The sequence below is a fragment of the Nerophis lumbriciformis genome, linkage group LG03 (assembly GCF_033978685.3).
Source record: "Nerophis lumbriciformis linkage group LG03, RoL_Nlum_v2.1, whole genome shotgun sequence".
In the NCBI taxonomy this organism is placed as follows: Eukaryota; Metazoa; Chordata; class Actinopteri; order Syngnathiformes; family Syngnathidae; genus Nerophis; species Nerophis lumbriciformis.
The window spans coordinates 70,304,006-70,326,544 of NC_084550.2; the positions used below are offsets into that span (position 1 = coordinate 70,304,006).

Sequence of the window (22,539 nt, forward strand, 5' to 3'; positions counted from 1 at the left end):
TGTGGTGACAATGCTGGTATAATGTGCCATTCAAGGTTAGCATACTTGGTTATATAACTTACATTTGGTTTAATTTAGATAGCTTGTAATAAACGGATTGTCATATCCAAACACAGTTCTACAGTACTGGACATTCTATCATTTACACGCGTCAAACTGGTCAACACAGTCGCCCTCGGTACCAGCCCAAAGGTAAGGGCTGTCATACTATCCTTCAGCCTGACTGTCGCAGTCTGTTCTTTATAGTGCTGCAATCAACCTTCCATCACGCCAATCCACACCAACGCTCTGAAGGATCTCCAGGAAATGTAACCAATCTACTCTGTCAAAGGCTTTTTTCCAATCCACAGAGCACTGTCGGAGGCAGATATTTACATATATCCGTATTTCAGTGTTACTTCTTTAATTTCATAATCATATTACAAAACAGCTAGTGTTTTTCTTCCAATTGTGGTCTTTTGGTTGTCTGCAAATACTGTGTGCTAACCTTGAGTGTGGAATGTACGAAAGAAGGATACTCCTTATCTATTCTTATGTCCAGGTGCGGTGGACAATGGGCATGTGTTTGGGCTGAAAAGACAAGACAGCGAGGGTGGGAGGGAGAGAGACTTTATAGAATAGAAGGTTTCCATTTTTTAGATCAGACGATCTTAGCTGCGCGATTGAGTGTTCTATGCTGGACTGGTCTCATTTATATTTACAAAGCTTTGCAAATATATTACAAAATACCTATTCTGTCTCTGGTGGTTCTTCTACTCAGCTTTAAGTGTCGTAAAGAGCTTGGGAGCGACGACCAGAAACTTGAATTCCCTGGGGGGAACAACTGGTCAAACGCAACAGCACACATACTGTATATGTCCTGGTTGTGCTTGATACATCTCTGGCTTAGTAGTCTTTTAAGACTATGATACCAATATGTAACCAATGATGTAATATTGTATAATCATGAACATCTTTCACCAATCTACTTTACTTTACGTCCTAATGCAAGTAGGACATGTTTGATGTCCTTCATGCTAATATGACATCACATGACATGCATAAGCTATAAGGAAGGGAGTTGTCCTGCTCTCCATGGAACAGAACGACAGGAATGAAATTGTAAAGCGGGAAGGACACAGGTATGTCATTTCTAGATCTGAGATACTTTAATGTAAATATGATAAGTATATTAGTTGTTACCGACGCATTAATGTCTGGTGCAAGTACAATAAGCCATTCTTTGGTTCAATGTTAGCAAGCTATCCTGCAAAGATCCTGTAATAGATGTGCTGTGAAATAACACCAGGACAAGCTACTGGACTTCATTTGAACTACCGTCTTCTCAGACATTTCAAGTGCAGGCGCACAAAAGTCCTAAAAGTAGTTGACAGTAAAACAAAAGTCCCAAATAAGCGGACTGTAAGACAAGGCATTCTGCGGTGTACAGCAGTGTTTTTCAACCTTTTTTGAGCCAAGGCACATTTTTTGCGTTGACAAAATGTGGAGGCACACCACCAGCAGAAATCATTAAAAAAGGAAACTCAATTGACAGTAAAAAGTCGTTGTCGCAATTGTTGGATATGACTTTAAAGCATAACCAAGCATGCATCACTATAGCTCTTGTCTCAAAGTAGGTGTACTGTCACCACCTGTCACATCACACCCTGACTTATTTGGACTTTTTTGCTGTTTTCCTGTGTGTAGTGTTTTACTTCTTATCTCGCGCTCCTATTTTGGTGGCTTTTTCTCTTTTTTTGTTATTTTCCTGTAGCAGTTTCATGTCTTCCTTTGAGCGATATTTCCCGCATCTACTTTGTTTTAGCAATCAAGAATATTTCAGTTGTTTGTATCCTTATTTGTGGGGACATTGTTGATTGTCATGTCATGTTCGGATGTACTTTGTGGACGCCGTCTTTGCTCCACAGTAAGTCTTTGCTGTCGTCCAGCATTCTGTTTTTGTTTACTTTGTAGCCAGTTCAGTTTTAGTTTGGTTCTGCATAGCCTTCCCTAAGCTTCAATGCCTTTTCTTAGGGATACTCACCTTTTGTTTATTTTTGGTTTAAGCATTAGACACCTTTTTACCTGCACGCTGCCTCCCGCTGTTTCCGACATCTACAAAGCAATTAGCTACCGGCTGCCACCTACTGATATGGAAGAGTATTACACGGTTACTCTGCTGAGCTCTAGACAGCACCAACACTCAACAACAACACATCATTTGCAGTCTAAAGACCAAGCAAGGAATGCTCTCACTATTTGCCTACTAAGCAAATGTTTGATTTTCAGCTGCTGGATCTTTACAACTACAGTCAAAATAAACTTGCCTTTTGATTCCAACAACTCCTAATAATAATACACTCACAGTCACTTATAACACAAAGCTTATGTTGTCTTTAGATACTGTCTAAATGATGTGTTTTTTTTCATGAAGCGAAAAAATACCTCCCGCATTTTTACTATGCGACATGCAGTGTTTCCCACAGGACAGGCATCTATCTATTTGTGGTGGTGTGGTCGGGGGGGCGGGGGGTGACGGCGGCAGCGGCGATGACCAAGAAGAACGTGGAGTTGGAATATAAGTACAACACTTTATGTACATATTTTAGCTCATTAAAATTACCGACAGGAAGGCGAGAAACACTTTATTTCAACAGACTCTGGCGCCGTACCTGTCGTCAAAACTCCAAAGACCGACTGCACAGTTGCGCTAACAAAATAAGAGTCTCAAAAAGCTGGCGTGCACAAGCTAGCAAGCTACGGAGTTTGCCGACAATGTATTTCTTGTAAAGTGTATACAAAGGAGTACAGAAGCTGGACAAATAAGATGCCAAAAACCAACCACTTTCATGTGGTGAAGGACAGAAAGGAGGACTTTTTTTCTCCTCCATTCGAAAATGCGGACGTTATCCACACCACTGTCTGATTCCAATCAATGCAAGTCATCAGAATCAGGTAATACACCAACTTATATTGTATTCTTGTCTTCATGAAAGAAAGGAATCTATATGTGTTAAACATGCTTGTATTATCTTTAAACACCTTTAACTTGTTAACAATATTAACTATATGTGTTAAACATGCTTGTATTATCTTTAAACACCTTTAACTTGTTAACAATATTAACTATATGTGTTAAACATGCTTGTATTATCTTTAAACACCTTTAACTTGTTAACAATATTAACTATATGTGTTAAACATGCTTGTATTGTCATTAAACACCTTTAACTTGTTAACAATATTAACTATATGTATTAAACATACTTGTATTATCACTAAACACCTTTAATTTATTAACAATGTGTTAAACATGCTTGTATTATCTTTAAACACCTTTAACTTGTTAACAATATTAACTATATGTGTTAAACATGCTTGTATTATCTTTAAACACCTTTAACTTGTTAACAATATTAACTATTTTTATTAAACATGCTTGTATTATCTTTAAACACCTTTAACTTGTTAACAATATTAACTATATGTATTAAACATACTTGTATTATCATTAAACACCTTTAATTTATTAACAATATTAACTATATGTGTTAAACATGCTTGCATTATCATTAAACGGCCCTCAAATCAAACAGCGGCGGTGTTAATGAAGCAGCGTCAGGCTGCTCACCGTCAGTGAAACGCTCAGTGAAATCGCGGATTAACGTTTAATATATGACGAGCCGCGAGCGATGCAGCTATAACTTATCTACCTATAACCTATATTACCCTCGTATTTTGATCCCGTCCGTCCGTCCCTCTTGAATTAAATGCTATTGGCAGAGTTACAATGCATAGTAGGCTACCGCCACCTCCTGCACCGGAGTTGTAACTACAAGGTACATTCACAGACAGAGTCCCATTGCTTTTATGAGCGGTCGAGCGAGTCAAAAGCCGAAAAATCCATTTGTGGCGGACGTAATTCTTTTGTGGCGGGCCGCCACAAATAAATGAATGTGTGGGAAACACTGACATGTTTTAGCATTACATCACAAACATTTGCTCTTTTTGACATTGTTGTAGTCCAACAAACAAAACTGCAGCTTTGGACGCATTTCATGTTTTTGCACAATCAGACAGTTGTCAAGTTGAAGAAGACATGCGACTGTAAGTCAAAAGTGACAGAAGGAATATGTTTAGCAAGAAAAAGGAAGTGCACATTATTTCCAGGCCCTGCCTGAATGTCTCCAAAGCAAATACCTTCTTTGTAGTTGCAATCCAGTCTTTGTTGTCCTGAAATGTACATCATGTAACAGTTCCCGCCCACACAGCCAACAACTTCAGGAGATGGTAACTTGGAAACATGGACATATTTTCCGTACATTAGCCGCACCGCAGATATCCACCTTATGAAATGGCTTACAGTATTTACTCAGAAATATCTAGTAAAGGTTTATTTACATACCTTAAGTGTTTCCAAACGGTGTCTGTAACACGGCAGTAAAACGGCTGATCAAACAAAATAGAAGTCACGGCGCAAGCTAGCTCTCCGATCAGCTAGACAGACTCCATAACTCCACGGTGACGTGAAACTGAAACGATAGGAAAAGAATGAATACTAATACAGCGTTTCCACAGAGTGTTTCCAGAGCCTGAAATAGGGCTTTCAGGGACAGACGCGGTAAGACATTTCTACAACAAAGTTCTAAAGCTTAGTGATATATCACATATATCAGATTGTAGGTGGGGTTTTTATTTTACTTTTTGCGTTCATATTTCGCTGTGTTTGCTGCATTTTTGTTGCGTTTCGCTCAGGCCCGGCCCTAACCAATCTGGCGCCCTACGCAAGATTTTAGGTGGCGTCCCCCCACATCGGCAGTGAAGTGTATATACTCACAAGAAACCGAATAGCTTTGTCTTTGACCTTTTTTTTTTACTTACAACTATACCTAATATATAAAGGGACAACTATACCTAATATATAAAGGGGTGGACAAGTGACTATTACCTGCAGGGCAAACATTAGCTAACCAGAAGGCAATAACAATGTAAACAAAAACACCTGCTTAAAAGATCTAATACAAATGTCCCTGAGGAATGTAAGGTGAGTACTGTAATTACCTAACGTTACATTATTATTTTCCATAACAATTTAGCCCCCTCCACAATATTAACCCGACGTTAAAACAGAACTAGCTATGTATTGATTAGCAATTGCCGAATCATGTAGCATTAGCTTAATGCTAAAAAGCCAGGTTACTATCACATTCTGTAACAGACAAATAATTTCATGTAGGCTAACGTTACCTACCTGCTAACTCTGTCTTTTCTCGTTTCTCCTCCTCTTCTTTTCTCTTTTTTCTTCCCTGGGCACCTGACAGTTTTGGCCGTTTTGACATCTTGTGTTGATTTTTTGATGTGGTGACGTCCAAAAAGAGTCATGATACGGGAAGGGAGGGGCGCACCGTGCGGGGGAGAGGGGGAGGGGGTGCGTAATGTTGTAACAAATAATATTTCTATTAAATAGGCTTTACTTTGCATTTTAATTAACGTGGGATTATTTTTTGTATTTAGAAATAATAATACCAACTTTTTTTTTCTTTTTTTTTTTCTCCAACATTTGTGGCACTGGCGTGGCGCCCCCTGATGGACGGCGCCCTTAGCATTTGCCTATACGGCCTATGCCACGGGCCGGCCCTGGTTTCGCTTGATTGTAAGGGGAGAGGGGGTGTGACGCTCATATGTTATCAATATTCAGTGTTTTATTGTTCATAGTTAATATTGTAAATACCACATTCTTTATTTTCATGTACATTCTGGGTGTCTCATTCTGTCAAAAAATTTACAATTCCATTCCGTTTTTTCAGGCGGTCTGTCATAACGTTTTAGCATTCAATCAGACATTATTGTGAGGTTTTGTATTAGCGTTCCTAAAAATAGATATACGGCCCCCAGACACATTTTCTTATCTAAATTTGGCCCCCGAGTCAAAATAATTGCCCAGGCCTGCACTGGAGTACTGTATTGATTAACTGTAATGTTGATGATTGCCACTACAGCTTCCCCTGCACGGAGAGTAACTTGTAGCGGACATTTTCCAGGTATCTTGCTGAGCGTCTGAGGAAGATGAAGGTGGAGATGTGGAAGGTGCACGCCACGCTGCAGGAAAACATGGTAGGGAGTTGGACACCTCCAAATGCGGTAATGAAACTAGGCATGCATGAAACAGCCGGCCAGGTCAGCATTGCACGTGAAAATATGTTCATTGGCTTAGCCTCAAACATCATCCACTTGATTCATCCCACAAGAAGGAAATGTGCAATAATCCTCTCATCATCTTGATATGCCACACCTGTGAGGTGGGATGGATTATCTTGGCAAAGAACACACATTTGAGAGGAATTGCTCACACTAGTGAATGAATGAATGATAGGTGGTGGTCGGAGGGGTCGTAGGCGCAAACTGGCAGCCTCGCTTCCGTCAGTCTACCTCAGGGCAGCTGTGGCTACAAATGCAGCTTACCACCACCAGGTGTGAATGAATGATGGGTTCCCACTTCTCTGTGAGCGCTTTGAGTATCTAATAATACAAACCACGTTTCCATATGAGTTGGGAAATTGGGTTAGATGTAAATATAAACGGAATACAATGATTTGCAAATCCTTTTCAGTTGAATATGCTACAAAGACAACATATTTGATGTTCAAACTGATAAACCTTTTTTTTTTTGCAAATAATCATTACCTTTAGAATTTGATGCCAGCAACACGTGACAAAGAAGTTGGGAAAGGTGGCAATAAATACTGATAAAGTTGAGGAATGCTCATCAAAGACTTATTTGGAACATCCCACAGGTGTGCAGGCTAATTGGGAACAGGTGGGTGCCATGATTGGGTATAAAAGTAGATTCCATGAAATGCTCAGTCATTCATAAACAAGGATGGGGTGAAGGTCACCACTTTGTCAACAAATGCGTGAGCAAATTGTTGAACAGTTTAAGAAAAACCTTTCTCAACCAGCTATTGCAAGGAATTTAGGGATTTCACCATCTACGCTACGTAATATCATCAAAGGGTTCAGAGAATCTGGAGAAATCACTGCACGTAAGCAGCTAAGCCCGTGACCTTCCATCCCTCAGGCTGTACTGCATCAACAAGCGACATCAGTGTGTAAAGAATATCACCACATGGGCTCAGGAACACTTCAGAAACCCACTGTCAGTAACTACAGTTGGTCGCTACATCTGTAAGTGCAAGTTAAAACTCTCCTATGCAAGGCGAAAACCGTTTATCAACAACACCCAGAAACGCTGTCGGCTTTGCTGGGCCTGAGCTCATCTAAGATGGACTGATACAAAGTGGAAAAGTGTTCTGTGGTCTGACGAGTCCACATTTCAAATTGTTTTTGGAAACTGTGGACGTCGTGTCCTCCGGACCAAAGAAGAAAATAACCATCCGGATTGTTATAGGCGCAAAGTGTAAAAGGCAGCATGTGTGATGGTATGGGGGTGTATTAGTGCCCAAGACATGGGTAACTTACACATCTGTGAAGGCGCCATTAATGCTGAAAGGTACATACCGGTTTTGGAGCAACATATGTTGCCATCCAAGCAACGTTACCATGGACGCCCCTGCTTATTTCAGCAAGACAATGCCAAGCCACGTGTTACATCAACGTGGCTTCATAGTAAAAGAGTGCGGGTACTAGACTGGCCTGCCTGTAGTCCAGACCTGTCTCCCATTGAAAATGTGTGGCGCATTATGAAGCCTAAAATAGCACAACGGAGACCCCCGGACTGTTGAACAACTTAAGCTGTACATCAAGCAAGAATGGGAAATAATTCCACCTGAGAAGCTTCAAAAATGTGTCTCCTCAGTTCCCAAACGTTTACTGAGTGTTGTTAAAAGGAAAGGCCATGTAACACAGTGGTGAACATGCCCTTTCTCAACTACTTTGGCACGTGTTGCAGCCATGAAATTCTAAGTTAATTATTATTTGCGGAAAAAAAATAAAGTTTGAGTTTGAACATCAAATATGTTGTCTTTGTAGTGCATTCAACTGAATATGGGTTGAAACTGATTTGCAAATCATTGTATTCCGTTTATATTTCCATCTAACACAATTTCCCAACTCATATGGAAACGGGGTTTGTATTTTGCATTCTACTTTAGTTGCTTTATTGAGTTTACAACACCCTGGCGCTGTTTTGTACTGTTGTTTGTACTGTTTCTGTACTTGTTTTGATTATAATTATTTATTTGCTTGTGTGTTAACGTTGCCTATTAGAGATGAAGGTTTATAAAAAATAAATACAAAAATGCTAAAAAAAAACGTTCCCCTCAGGAAAATCCTGTGACTTAACACATTTGTCATCTTTTAATCAACAGAAATCCTTCACTTGGTACATCAAAAAACGTTTACACTTCCAAGCGAATATAAAAGGTTCCAAAAACAGTCTTTATCCATTTTGGCGCAAGCCCGTCACCAAATGTTTGTGTTTGTGTAAAAATTATCACGCGGTGATCGAGGTCCCAAAAATAAGCATTTCTTTCATTAAAAAGTCACTTTATATTACTGTAGAGTCCTTTTAACGAACGGGTTTGATGGTTTATCACAAACCTTAATGAAAGAAGTCCTTTGTTCACCTGCACTAGGGATGTCCCGATCCAGGTTTTTGCACTTCCGATCCGATACCGATATTGTTTTTGCATTTCTGATCCAATACCGATACTGACCGATACGATACCGATACCGATACTGACCGATACTGGCTTATCCGAGCATGTATTAAAGTTTAAAGTTATTTAGCCTACTTAGTTGTCAGAATCATGTTGAAAAGGGTTTTAGTACTCTTGATAACAACTAGCCAGCTGAATTAGGGGAGTTTGAATAATACACAATGGTTGGTAACAAGAAACTGACCTGTTTATTCAAGGATAAACACAAAATAGACAAAATTATACATGACAAACAGAAATGGCATCATTGAACTAGGGCTGGGCGATATGGCCTTTTTTTAATATTGCGATATTTTAAGGCCATATTGCGATACACGATATATATCTCCATATTTTGCCTTAGCCTTGAATGAACACTTGATGCATATAATCACAGCAGTATGATGATTATATGTGTTTTGATTGATTGAGACTTTTATTAGTAGGTTGCACAGTGAAGTACATATTCCGTACAATTGACCACTAAATGGTAACAATATTAACTATATGTGTTCAACATGCTTGTATTATCATTAAACACCTTTAACTTATTAACAATATTAACTATATGTGTTAAACATGCTTGTATTATCTTTAAATACCTTTAACTTATTACCAATATTAACTATAAGTGTTAAACATGCTTGTATTATCTTTAAACACCTTTAACTTATTAACAATATTAACTATATGTGTTAAACATGCTTGTATTATCTTTAAACACCTTTAACTTATTAACAATATTAACTATATGTGTTAAACATGCTTGTATTATCTTTAAACACTTTTAACTTATTAACAATATTAACTATATGTGTTAAACATGCTTGTATTATCATTAAACACCTTTAACTTGTTAATATTAACTATATGTGTTAAACATGCTTGTATTATCTTTAAACACCTTTAAGTTGTTAACAATATTAACTATATGTGTTAAACATGCTTGTATTATCTTTAAACACATTTAACTTATTACCAATATTAACTAAAGATAAACATGCTTGTATTATCTTTAAACACCTTTAACTTGTTAACAATATTAACTATATGTGTTAAACATTCTTGTATTATCATTAAACACCTTTAATTTATTAACAATATTAACTATATGTGTTAAACATGCTTGCATTATCATTAAACATCTTTAACTTGTTAACAATATTAACTATGTGTTAAACATGCTTGTATTATCTTTAAACACCTTTAACTTGTTAACAATATTAACTATATGTGTTAAACATGCTTGTATTATCTTGAAACACCTTTAACTTGTTAACAATATTAACTATATGTGTTAAACATGCTTGTATTTTCATTAAACACCTTTACCTTGTTAACAAAAACATGTATTTCATAAATAAGTAAATATATATTATATATATGAATGAGGTAGATACCCACGACTTGATCAATTGAAAAGTAGCTCGCCTGCAGAAAAAGTGTGAGCACCCCTGATGTAAACAAACTAAGGTGAGTTCAAGGACCACCAAAATTAGTAGGACAAAACGGTGCTCGCCAAATACTCGAATCAGTGAAGCATGTTTAATATAAAACAGTGTAGTGTCATGTTTGTCTTCCTACAGAAACCATACTAAATATTTTTCCCCCTCATCTTTTTCCATTTTTCACATTTTTGAAAAAGCTCCAGAGATCCACTAGGGCGGCGGTAAAGAGCCCAGGTCTATATAGCGCTATATAAATATAATTCACTTCACTTCACTTTAAAACATTAGCTGTGGGCTGCAAATGGCCTCCGGGCCACACTTTTGACACCCCTGCTATAGATAATAAAAAAACATTTTTTTTTAATAAGTCTATCGCTAAAAAGAAGAGTGCGCGCGCACGTCTCTACAAGTCGTTTGTATTTGAATCTCTTCAGAAGAATATTCCGTTAGCTCTTTTATCCTTTAGAGTGTTTGTCACACACAAGATACAGACTGGTCTGTGGGGGAACATTCTCACTTGTCTTTCCTCTGATAAAGAACATGGAGCCATCTAACATCGTAAGTGTGTTATTTTATTCACAACTTGGTTCAACTTTTAAACCAATGACAGACAGCTGAAGATCTTACTTTATCTTCGTGGGTTTTGTATCGTTCCATTTTTGACATGAAATATGACTTTATCGTGCCCGGAAAAGGACCGTTTGTACGTTCTGTGGTGTAATGAGATGTAAAAAGTGTGGTTAGTCTGATGTTGAATTGATAACCCAAGTAGTTAGTCAAAAGATGCCGGTTAATCACGTCACATCCGCTTCTGCATTAACACTACACAAATAAAAGGAAACTATACAGTTAGTAAGGGTGCGATAACAAATACGAAGCGTAACAGTAATGTCGTTTTTGAGCTGTGAAAATGGTCGCCAGAGGGCGGCCTTGTCACACCGTCTGTTGTAATGTTGGCGTTTTTGAGTCATTTTAATTCGGTCTTTTAAGAAAATAACTACTTTAGTTGCTTTGTTGAGTTTACAACACCCTGGCGCTAACTTTCCCCTCAGGTAAAGTTCAAAATACGTTCGAAATACGTGCCATTTCAGACCTGCGCGTGACGTCACTTCCGTAGAGGAAAATGGTCGCCAGAGAGCGCTCTTGTCACACCGTCTGTTGTAATGTCGTTTTTGAGTCACTTTCATTCGGTCTTTTAAGTACCGTATTTTCCGCACCATAAGCCGCGCTGGGTTATAAGCCGCGCCTTCAATGAACGGCATATTTCAAAACTTTGTCCACCTATAAGCCGCCCCGTGTTGTAAGCCGCATCTAACTGCGCTAAAGGGAATGTCAAAAAAACAGTCAGATAGGTCAGTCAAACTTTAATAATATATTAAAAACCAGCGTGATGTGGGCGCGCATGGAGTCGTATATCAACATGGACGGAGCTGCGTGAAAAAAGCCACCCGGCCTCTTCGCGTAAACTTCCCTTAACCACTCGCTCATCTTTTCTTCATCCATCCATCCCTTCGAGTTAGCTTTTATGATGACGCCGGCTGGAAAGGTCTCTTTTGGCAAGGTCTTCCTTTTGAATATCACCGTGGGTGGAAGTTTCTGGCCATTAGCATGGCAAGCTAGAACCACAGTGAAGGATGACTTCTCATTCCCTGTGGTGCGAATATTCACCGTACGTGCTCCCGTTGTATCCACAGTGCGGTTCACAGGAATATCAAAAGTCAGTGGAACCTCGTCCATGTTGATAATGTTCTCTGGTCGGATCTTTTTTTCAGCTATCTTGTTTTTACAATATGCACGGAAAGTAGCCAGCTTTTCTTGAAAGTCTTTAGGCAGTTGCTGTGAAATAGTAGTCCGTGTGCGGATGGAGAGATTGCGTCTTTTCATGAACCGGAAACCTGTCGCTTAGTAGGAGCCATTTTGTGGTCTTTACAGATGTAAACACACAAAGGAAATGAAACGTAATATCCGCGTGCTTCTTCTTCTTCTACGCGGGCGGGTGGTTGCTTACAGTAGAAGAAGAAGCGCTTCCTGTTCTATGGGGGCGGGTGCTTACCTTGGCGGTTGCTTGCGTAGAAGAAGAAGCACTTCCTCTTCTACGGGGAAAAAAGATGGCGGCTGTTTACCGTAGTTGCGAGACCTAAACTTTATGAAAATGAATCTTAATATTAATCCATATATAAAGCGCACCGGGTTATAAGCCGCACTGTCAGCTTTTGAGTAAATTTGTGGTTTTTAGGTGCGGCTAATAGTGCGGAAAATACGGTATACCACACTTCTCTTTTGTAAAGTCAATGTGAACAGCCGATATGTGCATCTACCATCAACTATATGATTTGCCTGAGAAGCTGGACAGAACAAAAACAAAAAAATTCGGACATTGTACATAATTTTTTTAGACCTTTAACATCAAAACTGTTGCTGCCATTATGATGTGCAGTGCTCTTTTTTGACCATAAGTCATGAACTATAGAAAGTATTTCAATGGTTGAAATCTGCGCTTTTGAGTGTTATAGGAGGTAAGACGGTAATTACGTCACAGCAGCTCCAACGAGGAACAAAGAGGAGTGGGCGGGGTTTGTTTTCGGAGCAGCCAGTCACAAACGCATGTGTCAGCAGTTAGTTTCGGCGGAAACTAGCAGAGGTGTGGATTCGAGTCACATGACTTGGACTCGAGTCATGAATTTGATGACTGTAGACTCGACTTGACAAAATGTAAAGAGACTTGCAACTCGACTTAGACTTTAAAGGCCTACTGAAACCCAGTCTGATAGTTTATATATCAATGATGAAATCTTACGACTTAGACTTTAAAGGCCTACTGAAACCCAGTCTGATAGTTTATATATCAATGATGAAATCTTAACATTGCAACACATGCCCATACGGCCGGGTTAACTTATTAAGTGCAATTTTAAATTTCTCGGGAAACCTCCGGTTGAAAACGTCTAGGTATGATGACGTTTGCGCGTGACGTCAAGGGTTGAAGCAGAAGTATTGGGACACCATTGTATCACAATACAAACAGCTCTGTTTTCATCGCAAAATTCCACAGTATTCTGGACATCTGTGTTGGTGAATCTTTTGCAATTTGTTCAATGAACAATGGAGACTGCAAAGAAGAAAGCTGTAGGTGGGATCGTGTATTAGCGGCGGCTGCAGCAACACAACCAGGAGGACTTTGAGTTGGCTAGCAGACGCGCTACCGTGACTACAGCTTTGGCTTCCAAACAATTGATCGCTTGCCCGTACGTGTGTGTCGCTATGTACATGTCACGTACGTAACTTTGGGGAAATATGTTTCTTGCCGACTCTGATGGCGGCCGGGGTGTCGTCGAAAGCTACAACGCCGGCCGCCGCACTGCTGTCTTCACCTGTCTGGATTGACTTCCTCCGTCTACGGGCCGCCGACCGCATCGATGATCGGGTGAAGTCCTTCGTCGCGCTGTCGATCGCTGGAACGCAGGTGAGCTCCGGTGTTGATGAGCAGATGAGAGCTGGCGTAGGTGGAGAGTTAATGTTTTTAGCATAGCTCTGTCGAGGTCCCGTAGCTAAGTTAGCTTCAATGGCGTCGTTAGCAACAGCATTGCTAGGCTTAGACAGGCGGCACAGCATTAACCGTGTAGTTACAGGTCCAGAGTTTGGTAGTATTGTTGATCTTCTGTCTATCCTTCCAGTAAGGGGCTTATTTCTTTTGTTTCTATCTGCATTTTAGCCCGATGCTATCACGTTAGCTCCACCGATGTATTGTCGTGGAGATATTCGCGTTCTCGACTCTCATTTTCAAGAGGATATAGTATCCGAGGTGGTTTAAAATACAATCCGTGATCCACAATAGAAAAAGGAGAGAGTGTGGAATCCAATGAGCTCTTGTACCTAAGCTACGGTCAGAGCGAAAAAAGATGCGTCCTGCACTGCACTCTAGTCCTTCACTCTCACGTTCCTCATCCACGAACCTTTCATCCTGGCTCAAATTAATGGGGTAATCGTCGCTTTCTTGGTCCCAATCGCTCTCGCTGCTGGTGTAAACAATGGGGAATTGTGAGGAGCCCTTCAACCTGCGACGTCACGCTACTTACGGTACAGGCAAGGCTTTTTTTATCAGCGACCAAAAGTTGCGAACTTTATCGTCGATGTTCTCTACTAAATCCTTTCAGCAAAAATATGGCAATATCGCGAAATGATGATTAAGTATGACACATAGAATGGATCTGCTATCCCCGTTTGAATAAAACAAAAATCATTTCAGTAGGCCTTTAACATCAATGACTTGAGCCTTTTGACTTGCTACTTTCCCCAAAACCCAAATAAAATAACGTTAGATTACTAGTTACCGCCGAAACTAACGGCACGCGTTACCAGGTAACGCGTTAGTTCCAACACTGGTATAATATTGATACTGTTGTTGATAATATTCATTTTTGTTTCACTACTTTTGGTTCTGTGTCGTGTTTGTGTCTCCTCTCAATTGCTCTGCTTAGTGCAGTTCTGAGTGTTGCTGGGTCGGGTTTGCTTTTGAAATTTAATTGCATTGTTATGGTATTGCTGTGTATTGTTTTGTTGAAATGAAAAAATAAATACATTTAAAAAAAAAATCACTTTATCAGTCGTATTGTGACTGTTTGTATTGTGTGTATAGCTTTTACGCTCTGTTACTGCAGACATCACGCCATATTGATTGCCAGAATTTACTTGTGTTGAACAGGAATTTCCACTCATGTTGGCCCAAATGGCGCCACACCATAGAGAAGTAATAGAGGCCAAAATAAGGGGCATAGAATTCAGGGGCAAACAGGCCTGTCTTAAAACTGACATGAAGACCAACCGAGTCGAGATGGATGCCACCTTGAAGATCTACCAATCTGCCTTGAAGATCCACCAAATTGCCAAGAGCAGTTACGAAACAGCCAGGAAAACTTCCGAAACAGCCGGGAAAACTTTCGAAACGGCCGGGAAAACTTTCGAAACGGCCAGGAAAACTTTCGAAACAGCCAGGAAAACTTTCGAAACAGCCAGGAAAACTTTCGAAACAGACAGGAGAGCTCTCGACATTGAGTTTAGCGACCTCAATTGTGACTGTAAGGAACGTAGATTCTACAATCTGACATTACAATATTGTGGCTAAATTTAAACCATCTCTTGCAGTGAAGTTGCTGCAGACAAAACGGGAGCATGAAATAGAGCGGGCACAACTCAAGGCAGAGGTATGACTACTTAAGTGGGCTGATAATGAACTGTTTCATTTGTAACTTGTATCTGTATCTTACTTCAAAACACAGTTGGGAAGAGGTGGCCCGCCAGCTTGTGAGTAATTGTGTTCATATACTTCCAACTGGAGGAAGAATTACTGATAACTTTTTCTCCACAGCTCAACCTCCTGGAGATGGTGAAGACAGGGATTCTGCCAATGATAACAGCCAGGACGTGGACAACCAAAGCCTGTCGCCCTGTGACTACTTCTGTTCATATATTTCAAAACTGGAGGAGTATTGTGTGATAACTTTTTCTCCACAGCTCCACCTCCTGGAGAGGGGGAAGACAGTGCTGAAGGTACCAGTCAGGACATTGAAGTGGACTTCCAAAGCCTGCCTCCCTGTGAGTACTTCTGCTCATATACTTCAAAACCGGAGGAGTATTTTGTGATAACTTTTTCTCCACAGCTCCACCTCCTGGAGCGGGGGAAGACAGTGCTGAAGGTACCAGTCAGGACCCAGAGATGCCGGCGGCCAAAAGGCCAAGAAAATAAAAAGTTAAAATAAGGTATCACTGATACATACGTACATATTTGTGTAAATATCACTCATTGTTATTGTCGTCTTTTTTTATTAAAGGTGCTGCTGAGAAGTTCAAGTTTTCCATGCATCCATCCCATTTTCTACCGCTTGTCCCTTTTGGGGTGGCGGGGGGTCGCTGGCGCCTATCTCAGCTGCATTGGGGGCCACTTTTTCAATAAAAATGACTATGCTACAACAATGTGTTCAAATGAATGGTGTAAAATCAGACTGAATAATTAGTGACTTGGGTGTGCCACAAGGATCTATTTTCAAATATACACATATACATACTGTTACAGTGCAGCTCCTAGAGCAAGGGTGTCAAACTCAAATACAGAGTGGGCCAAAATGTAAAACTGAACAAAGCCGCGGGCCACGGTTGCACAAGTTAACCTTTTGATAGGGACCCAAACAAGTTTTGCATTGAATATTGAAAAAGCAAGGCTTATATAACTTAATAATGACATGCAAAATCCAGTTTCAAATAATAATAATAGTTAAAAAATATCAATGGCATATCAAATACAATTTAAATAAAAATTGAATGCAAAATAATGAATAAACCAACCATTCAGGACTTTAAACAGCTCAGTTTGCAACACACTGATCTAATACCTGCCATCTTTTCTTGGATGCTAGTTCATTCATGTCGGGGCTCAGGCTTTGAGCTGAGGCAACCTTCATTATCCAACGAAGGTGTTCATCAGTCATTATATCTCGTAGTCCTTCGTCGTCACGCTACTTCCGGTACAGGCAAGGCTTTTTATCAGCGACCAAAAGTTGCGAACTTTATCGTCGATGTTCTCTACTAAATCCTTTCAGCAAAAATATGGCAATATCGCGAAATGATCAAGTATGACACATAGAATGGATCTGCTATCCCCGTTTGAATAAAAAAAAATCATTTCAGTAGGCCTTTAACATCAATGACTTGAGCCTTTTGACTTGACAAGACTTGCTACTTTCCCCAAAACCCAAATAAAATAACGTTAGATTACTAGTTACCGCCGAAACTAACTAATTATACCAGTGTTAGTTCCAACACTGGTATAATATTGATACTGTTGTTGATAATATTCATTTTTGTTTCACTACTTTTGGTTCTGTGTCGTGTTTGTGTCTCCTCTCAATTGCTCTGCTTATTGCAGTTCTGAGTGTTGCTGGGTCGGGTTTGCTTTTGAAATTGGATTGCATTGTTATGGTATTGCTGTGTATTGTTTTGTTGAAATGAAAAAATAAATACTTTTTTTTTTAAATCGATTTTTTAAAAATGAGAATCGATTCTGAATCGCACAACGTGATTAGAATTCGAATCGATTTCCCTAATCATATTTTGCTGTTTGTTCCATTTTTGTGTTTTGCTTGATTGTAAAAGATTTTTTTTTTTTTTTTTTTTTACTTTTTATCAGTCGTATTGTGACTGTTTGTATTGTGTGTATAGCTTTTACGCTCTGTTACTGCAGACATCACGCCATATTGATTGCCAGAATTTACTTGTGTTGAACAGGAATTTCCACTCATGTTGGCCCAAATGGCGCCACACCATAGAGAAGTAATTGAGGCCAAAATAAGGGGCATAGAATTCAGGAGCAAAAAGGCCTCTCTTAAAACTGCCATGAAGACCAACCGAATCAAGATGGATGCCACCTTGAAGATCTACCAAAATGCCAAGAGCAGTTACGAAACAACCAGGAAAACTTTCGAAACAGCCAGGAAAACTTTCGAAACAGACAGGAGAGCTCTCGACATTGAGTTTAGCGACCTCAATTGTGACTGTAAGGAATGTAGATTCTACAACCTGACATTACAATATTGTGGCTAAATTTAAACCATCTCTTGCAGTGAAGTTGCTGCAGACAAAACGGGAGCATGAAATAGAGCTGGCACAACTCAAGGCAGAGGTATGACTACTTAAGTGGGCTGATAATGAACTGTTTCATTTGTAACTTGTATCTGTATCTTACTTCAAAACACAGTTGGGAAGAGGTGGCCCGCCAGCTTGTGAGTAATTGTGTTCATATACTTCCAACTGGAGGAAGAATTACTGATAACTTTTTCTCCACAGCTCAACCTCCTGGAGATGGTGAAGACAGGGATTCTGCCAATGATAACAGCCAGGACGTGGACAACCAAAGCCTGTCGCCCTGTGACTACTTCTGTTCATATATTTCAAAACTGGAGGAGTATTTTGTGATAACTTTTTCTCCACAGCTCAACCTCCTGGAGAGGGGGAAGACAGTGCTGAAGGTACCAGTCAGGACATTGAAGTGGACTTCCAAAGCCTGCCTCCCTGTGAGTACTTCTGCTCATATACTTCAAAACCGGAGGAGTATTTTGTGATAACTTTTTCTCCACAGCTCCACCTCCTGGAGCGGGGGAAGACAGTGCTGAAGGTACCAGTCAGGACCCAGAGATGCCGGCGGCCAAAAGGCCAAGAAAATAAAAAGTTAAAATAAGGTATCACTGATACATACGTACATATTTGTGTAAATATCACTCATTGTTATTGTCGTCTTTTTTATTAAAGGTGCTGCTGAGAAGTTCAAGTTTTCCATGCATCCATCCCATTTTCTACCGCTTGTCCCTTTTGGGGTGGCGGGGGGTCGCTGGAGCCTATCTCAGCTGCATTGGGGGCCACTTTTTCAATAAAAATGACTATGCTACAACAATGTGTTCAAATGAATGGTGTAAAATCAGACTGAATAATTAGTGACTTGGGTGTGCCACAAGGATCTATTTTCAAATATACACATATACATACTGTTACAGCGCACACGAAGTCCAGCTCCTAGAGCAGGGGTGTCAAACTCAAATACAGAGTGGGCCAAAATGTGAAACTGAACAAAGCCGCGGGCCACGGTTGAACAAATGAACCTTTTGATAGGGACCCAAACAAGTTTTGCATTGAATATTGAAAAAGCAAGGCTTATATAACTTAATAATGACATGCAAAATCCAGTTTCAAATAATAATTATAGTTAAAAAATATCAATGGCATATCAAATACAATTTAAATAAAAATTGAATGCAAAATAATGAATAAACCAACCATTCAGGACTTTAAACAGCTCAGTTTGCAACACACTGATCTAATACCTGCCATCTTTTCTTGGATGCTAGTTCATTCATGTCGGGGCTCAGGCTTTGAGCTGAGGCAACCTTCATTATCCAACGAAGGTGTTCATCAGTCATTATATCTCGTAGTCCTTCGTCGTCACGCTACTTCCGGTACAGGCAAGGCTTTTTTTATCAGCGACCAAAAGTTGCGAACTTTATCGTCGATGTTCTCTACTAAATCCTTTCAGCAAAAATATGGCAATATCGCGAAATGATCAAGTATGACACATGGAATGGATCTGCTATCCCCGTTTGAATAAAAAAAAATCATTTCAGTAGGCCTTTAACATCAATGACTTGAGCCTTTTGACTTGACAAGACTTGCTACTTTCCCCAAAACCCAAATAAAATAACGTTAGATTACTAGTTACCGCCGAAACTAACGTTACGCGTTACAAAGTAACGCATTAGTCCCAACACTGGTATAATATTGATACTGTTGTTGATCATATTCATTTTTGTTTCACTACTTTTGGTTCTGTGTCGTGTTTGTGTCTCCTCTCAATTGCTCTGCTTAGTGCAGTTCTGAGTGTTGCTGGGTCGGGTTTGCTTTTGAAATTTAATTGCATTGTTATGGTATTGCTGTGTATTGTTTTGTTGAAATGAAAAAATAAATACATTTAAAAAAAAATCACTTTATCAGTCGTATTGTGACTGTTTGTATTGTGTGTATAGCTTTTACGCTCTGTTACTGCAGACATCACGCCATATTGATTGCCAGAATTTACTTGTGTTGAACAGGAATTTCCACTCATGTTGGCCCAAATGGCGCCACACCACAGAGAAGTAATTGAGGCCAAAATAAGGGGCATAGAATTCAGGAGCAAACAGGCCTCTCTTAAAACTGCCATGAAGACCAACCGAGCCGAGATGGATGCCACCTTGAAGATCTACCAATCTGCCTTGAAGATCCACCAAAATGCCAAGAGCAGTTACGAAACAGCCAGGAAAACTTTCGAAACAGCCGGGAAAACTTTCAAAACCGCCAGGAAAACTTTCGAAACAGCCAGGAAAACTTTCGAAACAGCCAGGAAAACTTTCGAAACAGCCAGGAGAGCTCTCGACATTGAGTTTAGCGACCTCAATTGTGACTGTAAGGAACGTAGATTCTACAACCTGACATTACAATATTGTGGCTAAATTTAAACCATCTCTTGCAGTGAAGTTGCTGCAGACAAAACGGGAGCATGAAATAGAGCTGGCACAACTCAAGGCAGAGGTATGACTACTTAAGTGGGCTGATAATGAACTGTTTCATTTGTAACTTGTATCTGTATCTTACTTCAAAACACAGTTGGGAAGAGGTGGCCCGCCAGCTTGTGAGTAATTGTGTTCATATACTTCCAACTGGAGGAAGAATTACTGATAACTTTTTCTCCACAGCTCAACCTCCTGGAGATGGTGAAGACAGGGATTCTGCCAATGATAACAGCCAGGACGTGGACAACCAAAGCCTGCCTCCCTGTGACTACTTCTGTTCATATACTTCAAAACCGGAGGAGTATTGTGTGATAACTTTTTCTCCACAGCTCCACCTCCTGGAGAGGGGGAAGATGATGAAGGTACCAGTCAGGACATTGAAGTGGACTTCCAAAGCCTGCCTCCCTGTGAGTACTTCTGCTCATATACTTCAAAACCGGAGGAGTATTGTGTGATAACTTTTTCTCCACAGCTCCACCTCCTGGAGCGGGGGAAGACAGTGCTGAAGGTACCAGTCAGGACCCAGAGATGCCGGCGGCCAAAAGGCCAAGAAAATAAAAAGTTAAAATAAGGTATCACTGATACATACGTACATATTTGTGTAAATATCACTCATTGTTATTGTCGTCTTTTTTATTAAAGGTGCTGCTAAGAAGTTCAAGTTTTCCATCCATCCATCCCATTTTCTACCGCTTGTCCCTTTTGGGGTGGCGGGGGGTTGCTGGAGCCTCTCAGCTGCATTGGGGGCCACTTTTTCAATAAAAAAATGATTGACTATGCTACAACAATGTGTTCAAATGAATGGCGTAAAATCAGACTGAATAATTAGTGACTTGGGTGTGCCACAAGGATCTATTTTCAAATATACACATATACATACTGTTACAGCGCACACGCAGTCCAGCTCCTAGAACAGGGGTCTCAAACTCAAATACAGAGTGGGCCAAAATGTAAAACTGAACAAAGCCGCGGGCCACGGTTGAACAAATTAACCTTTTGATAGGGACCCAAACAAGTTTTGCATTGAATATTGAACAATCAAGGCTTATATAACTTAATAGTGACAGGCAAAACCCAGTTTCAAATAATAATAATAAAAAATATCAAATACAATTTAAATAAAAATTGAATGCCTCTTTTCTATTTGAAGCCTTCTGAGGTAAATATCAACATTAACTTTTTCCACAGGCTAATACATTTGAAAATAACATAATGAATAAACCAACCATTCAGGACTTTAAACGGCTCAGTTTGCAACACACTGATCTAATCTGATGTGCCCAAGCCAGATACCTGCCATCTTTTCTTGGATGCTAGTTCATTCATGTCGGGGCTCAGGCTTTGAGCTGAGGCAACCTTCATTATCCAACCAAGGTGTTCATCAGTCATTATATCTCGTAGTCCACCTGGACCACAGTCTTGGGGGCGTGCCTTAAAGGCACTGCCTTTAACGTCCTCCACGAGCTGTCGTCACGTCCGCTTTTCATCCATTCTAACAACGTGCCGGCCCTCACAAGATATGTGCGGCTTCTGTATGAACACACACGGGAATGCCATGCATACTTGGTCAACAGCCATACAGGTTACACTGAGGGTGCCAGTATAAATAACTTTCTGTTAAAAATATACGCCACACTGTGAATCCACACCAAACAAGAATGACAAACACATTTCGGGAGAACATCCGCACCGAAACACAACAGAACAAATACCCAGAACCCCTTGCAGCACTAACTCTTCCGGGACGCTTGTATTGTTTGTATTGTGATACGATGTGTCCCATTACTTCCGCTTCAACCATCGACGTCACGCGCAAACGTCATCATACCTAGATGTTTTCAAGCGGACGTTTCCCGGGAAATTTAAAATTGCCCTTTATAAGTTAACCCGGCCGTATGGGCATGTGTTGCAATGTTAAGATTTCATCATTGATATATAAACTATCAGACTGCGTGGTCGCTAGTAGTGGCTTTCAGTAGGCCTTTAAGACAATACATCACAGGACAAAATTCATTACAACTTATAAAAGGACTTTTTTTCTCAAGATCATAATGTTTTCTGGAAAATATGACTTTTTTTCTCAAAAGAAATGAACCATGTACTTAAACTTGTTTTTTTATCTTTTCAACGTGGCCTTAACACTCATTTGTAGTCCATTTTGGGCGCGAACACACGAGCAGCAGCAGTCTCCAATATGAGAAATCATGTCACAATTCCCTGTAAGCAGCAATAAACTCATAAGATTGTGAAGCAGGTGTGATAGTTTGTGTCGCACTGTGAAACTAATAAGAAAAGATCCACATGTGCAATGCCATTAATGTTTAATATGGACTCAGTCAGTTCTTTTATGATTAACACCTATCTTCT

General features: G+C 40.0%; 1 protein-coding gene across 9 annotated transcripts; it reads left to right on the plus strand.

The window, feature by feature from the left end:
- Nucleotides 1–1,047: 1,047 nt before the first annotated feature.
- LOC133589457 (uncharacterized) lies at nucleotides 1,048–20,779 on the plus strand. 9 transcript variants are annotated; one of them, XM_061941931.2, is made up of 9 exons: nucleotides 1,048–1,121; nucleotides 6,021–6,120; nucleotides 14,787–15,159; nucleotides 15,227–15,285; nucleotides 15,361–15,385; nucleotides 15,450–15,530; nucleotides 15,596–15,676; nucleotides 15,742–15,830; nucleotides 15,913–16,097. In XM_061941931.2, the coding sequence occupies exons 1-8, from the start codon at nucleotides 1,075–1,077 to the stop codon at nucleotides 15,825–15,827; spliced, it is 852 nt and encodes a 283-aa protein (XP_061797915.1). In that variant the 5' UTR covers nucleotides 1,048–1,074; the 3' UTR covers nucleotides 15,828–15,830; nucleotides 15,913–16,097. The 9 variants fall into 9 exon arrangements, with proteins under 9 accessions (XP_061797915.1, XP_061797929.1, XP_061797908.1 ...); XM_061941945.1 differs by having other exon boundaries at nucleotides 15,596–15,631; nucleotides 15,778–15,841; nucleotides 15,913–16,096; XM_061941924.2 differs by having other exon boundaries at nucleotides 15,742–15,841; nucleotides 15,913–16,091.
- The last annotated feature ends 1,760 nt before the right edge of the window (nucleotides 20,780–22,539 follow it).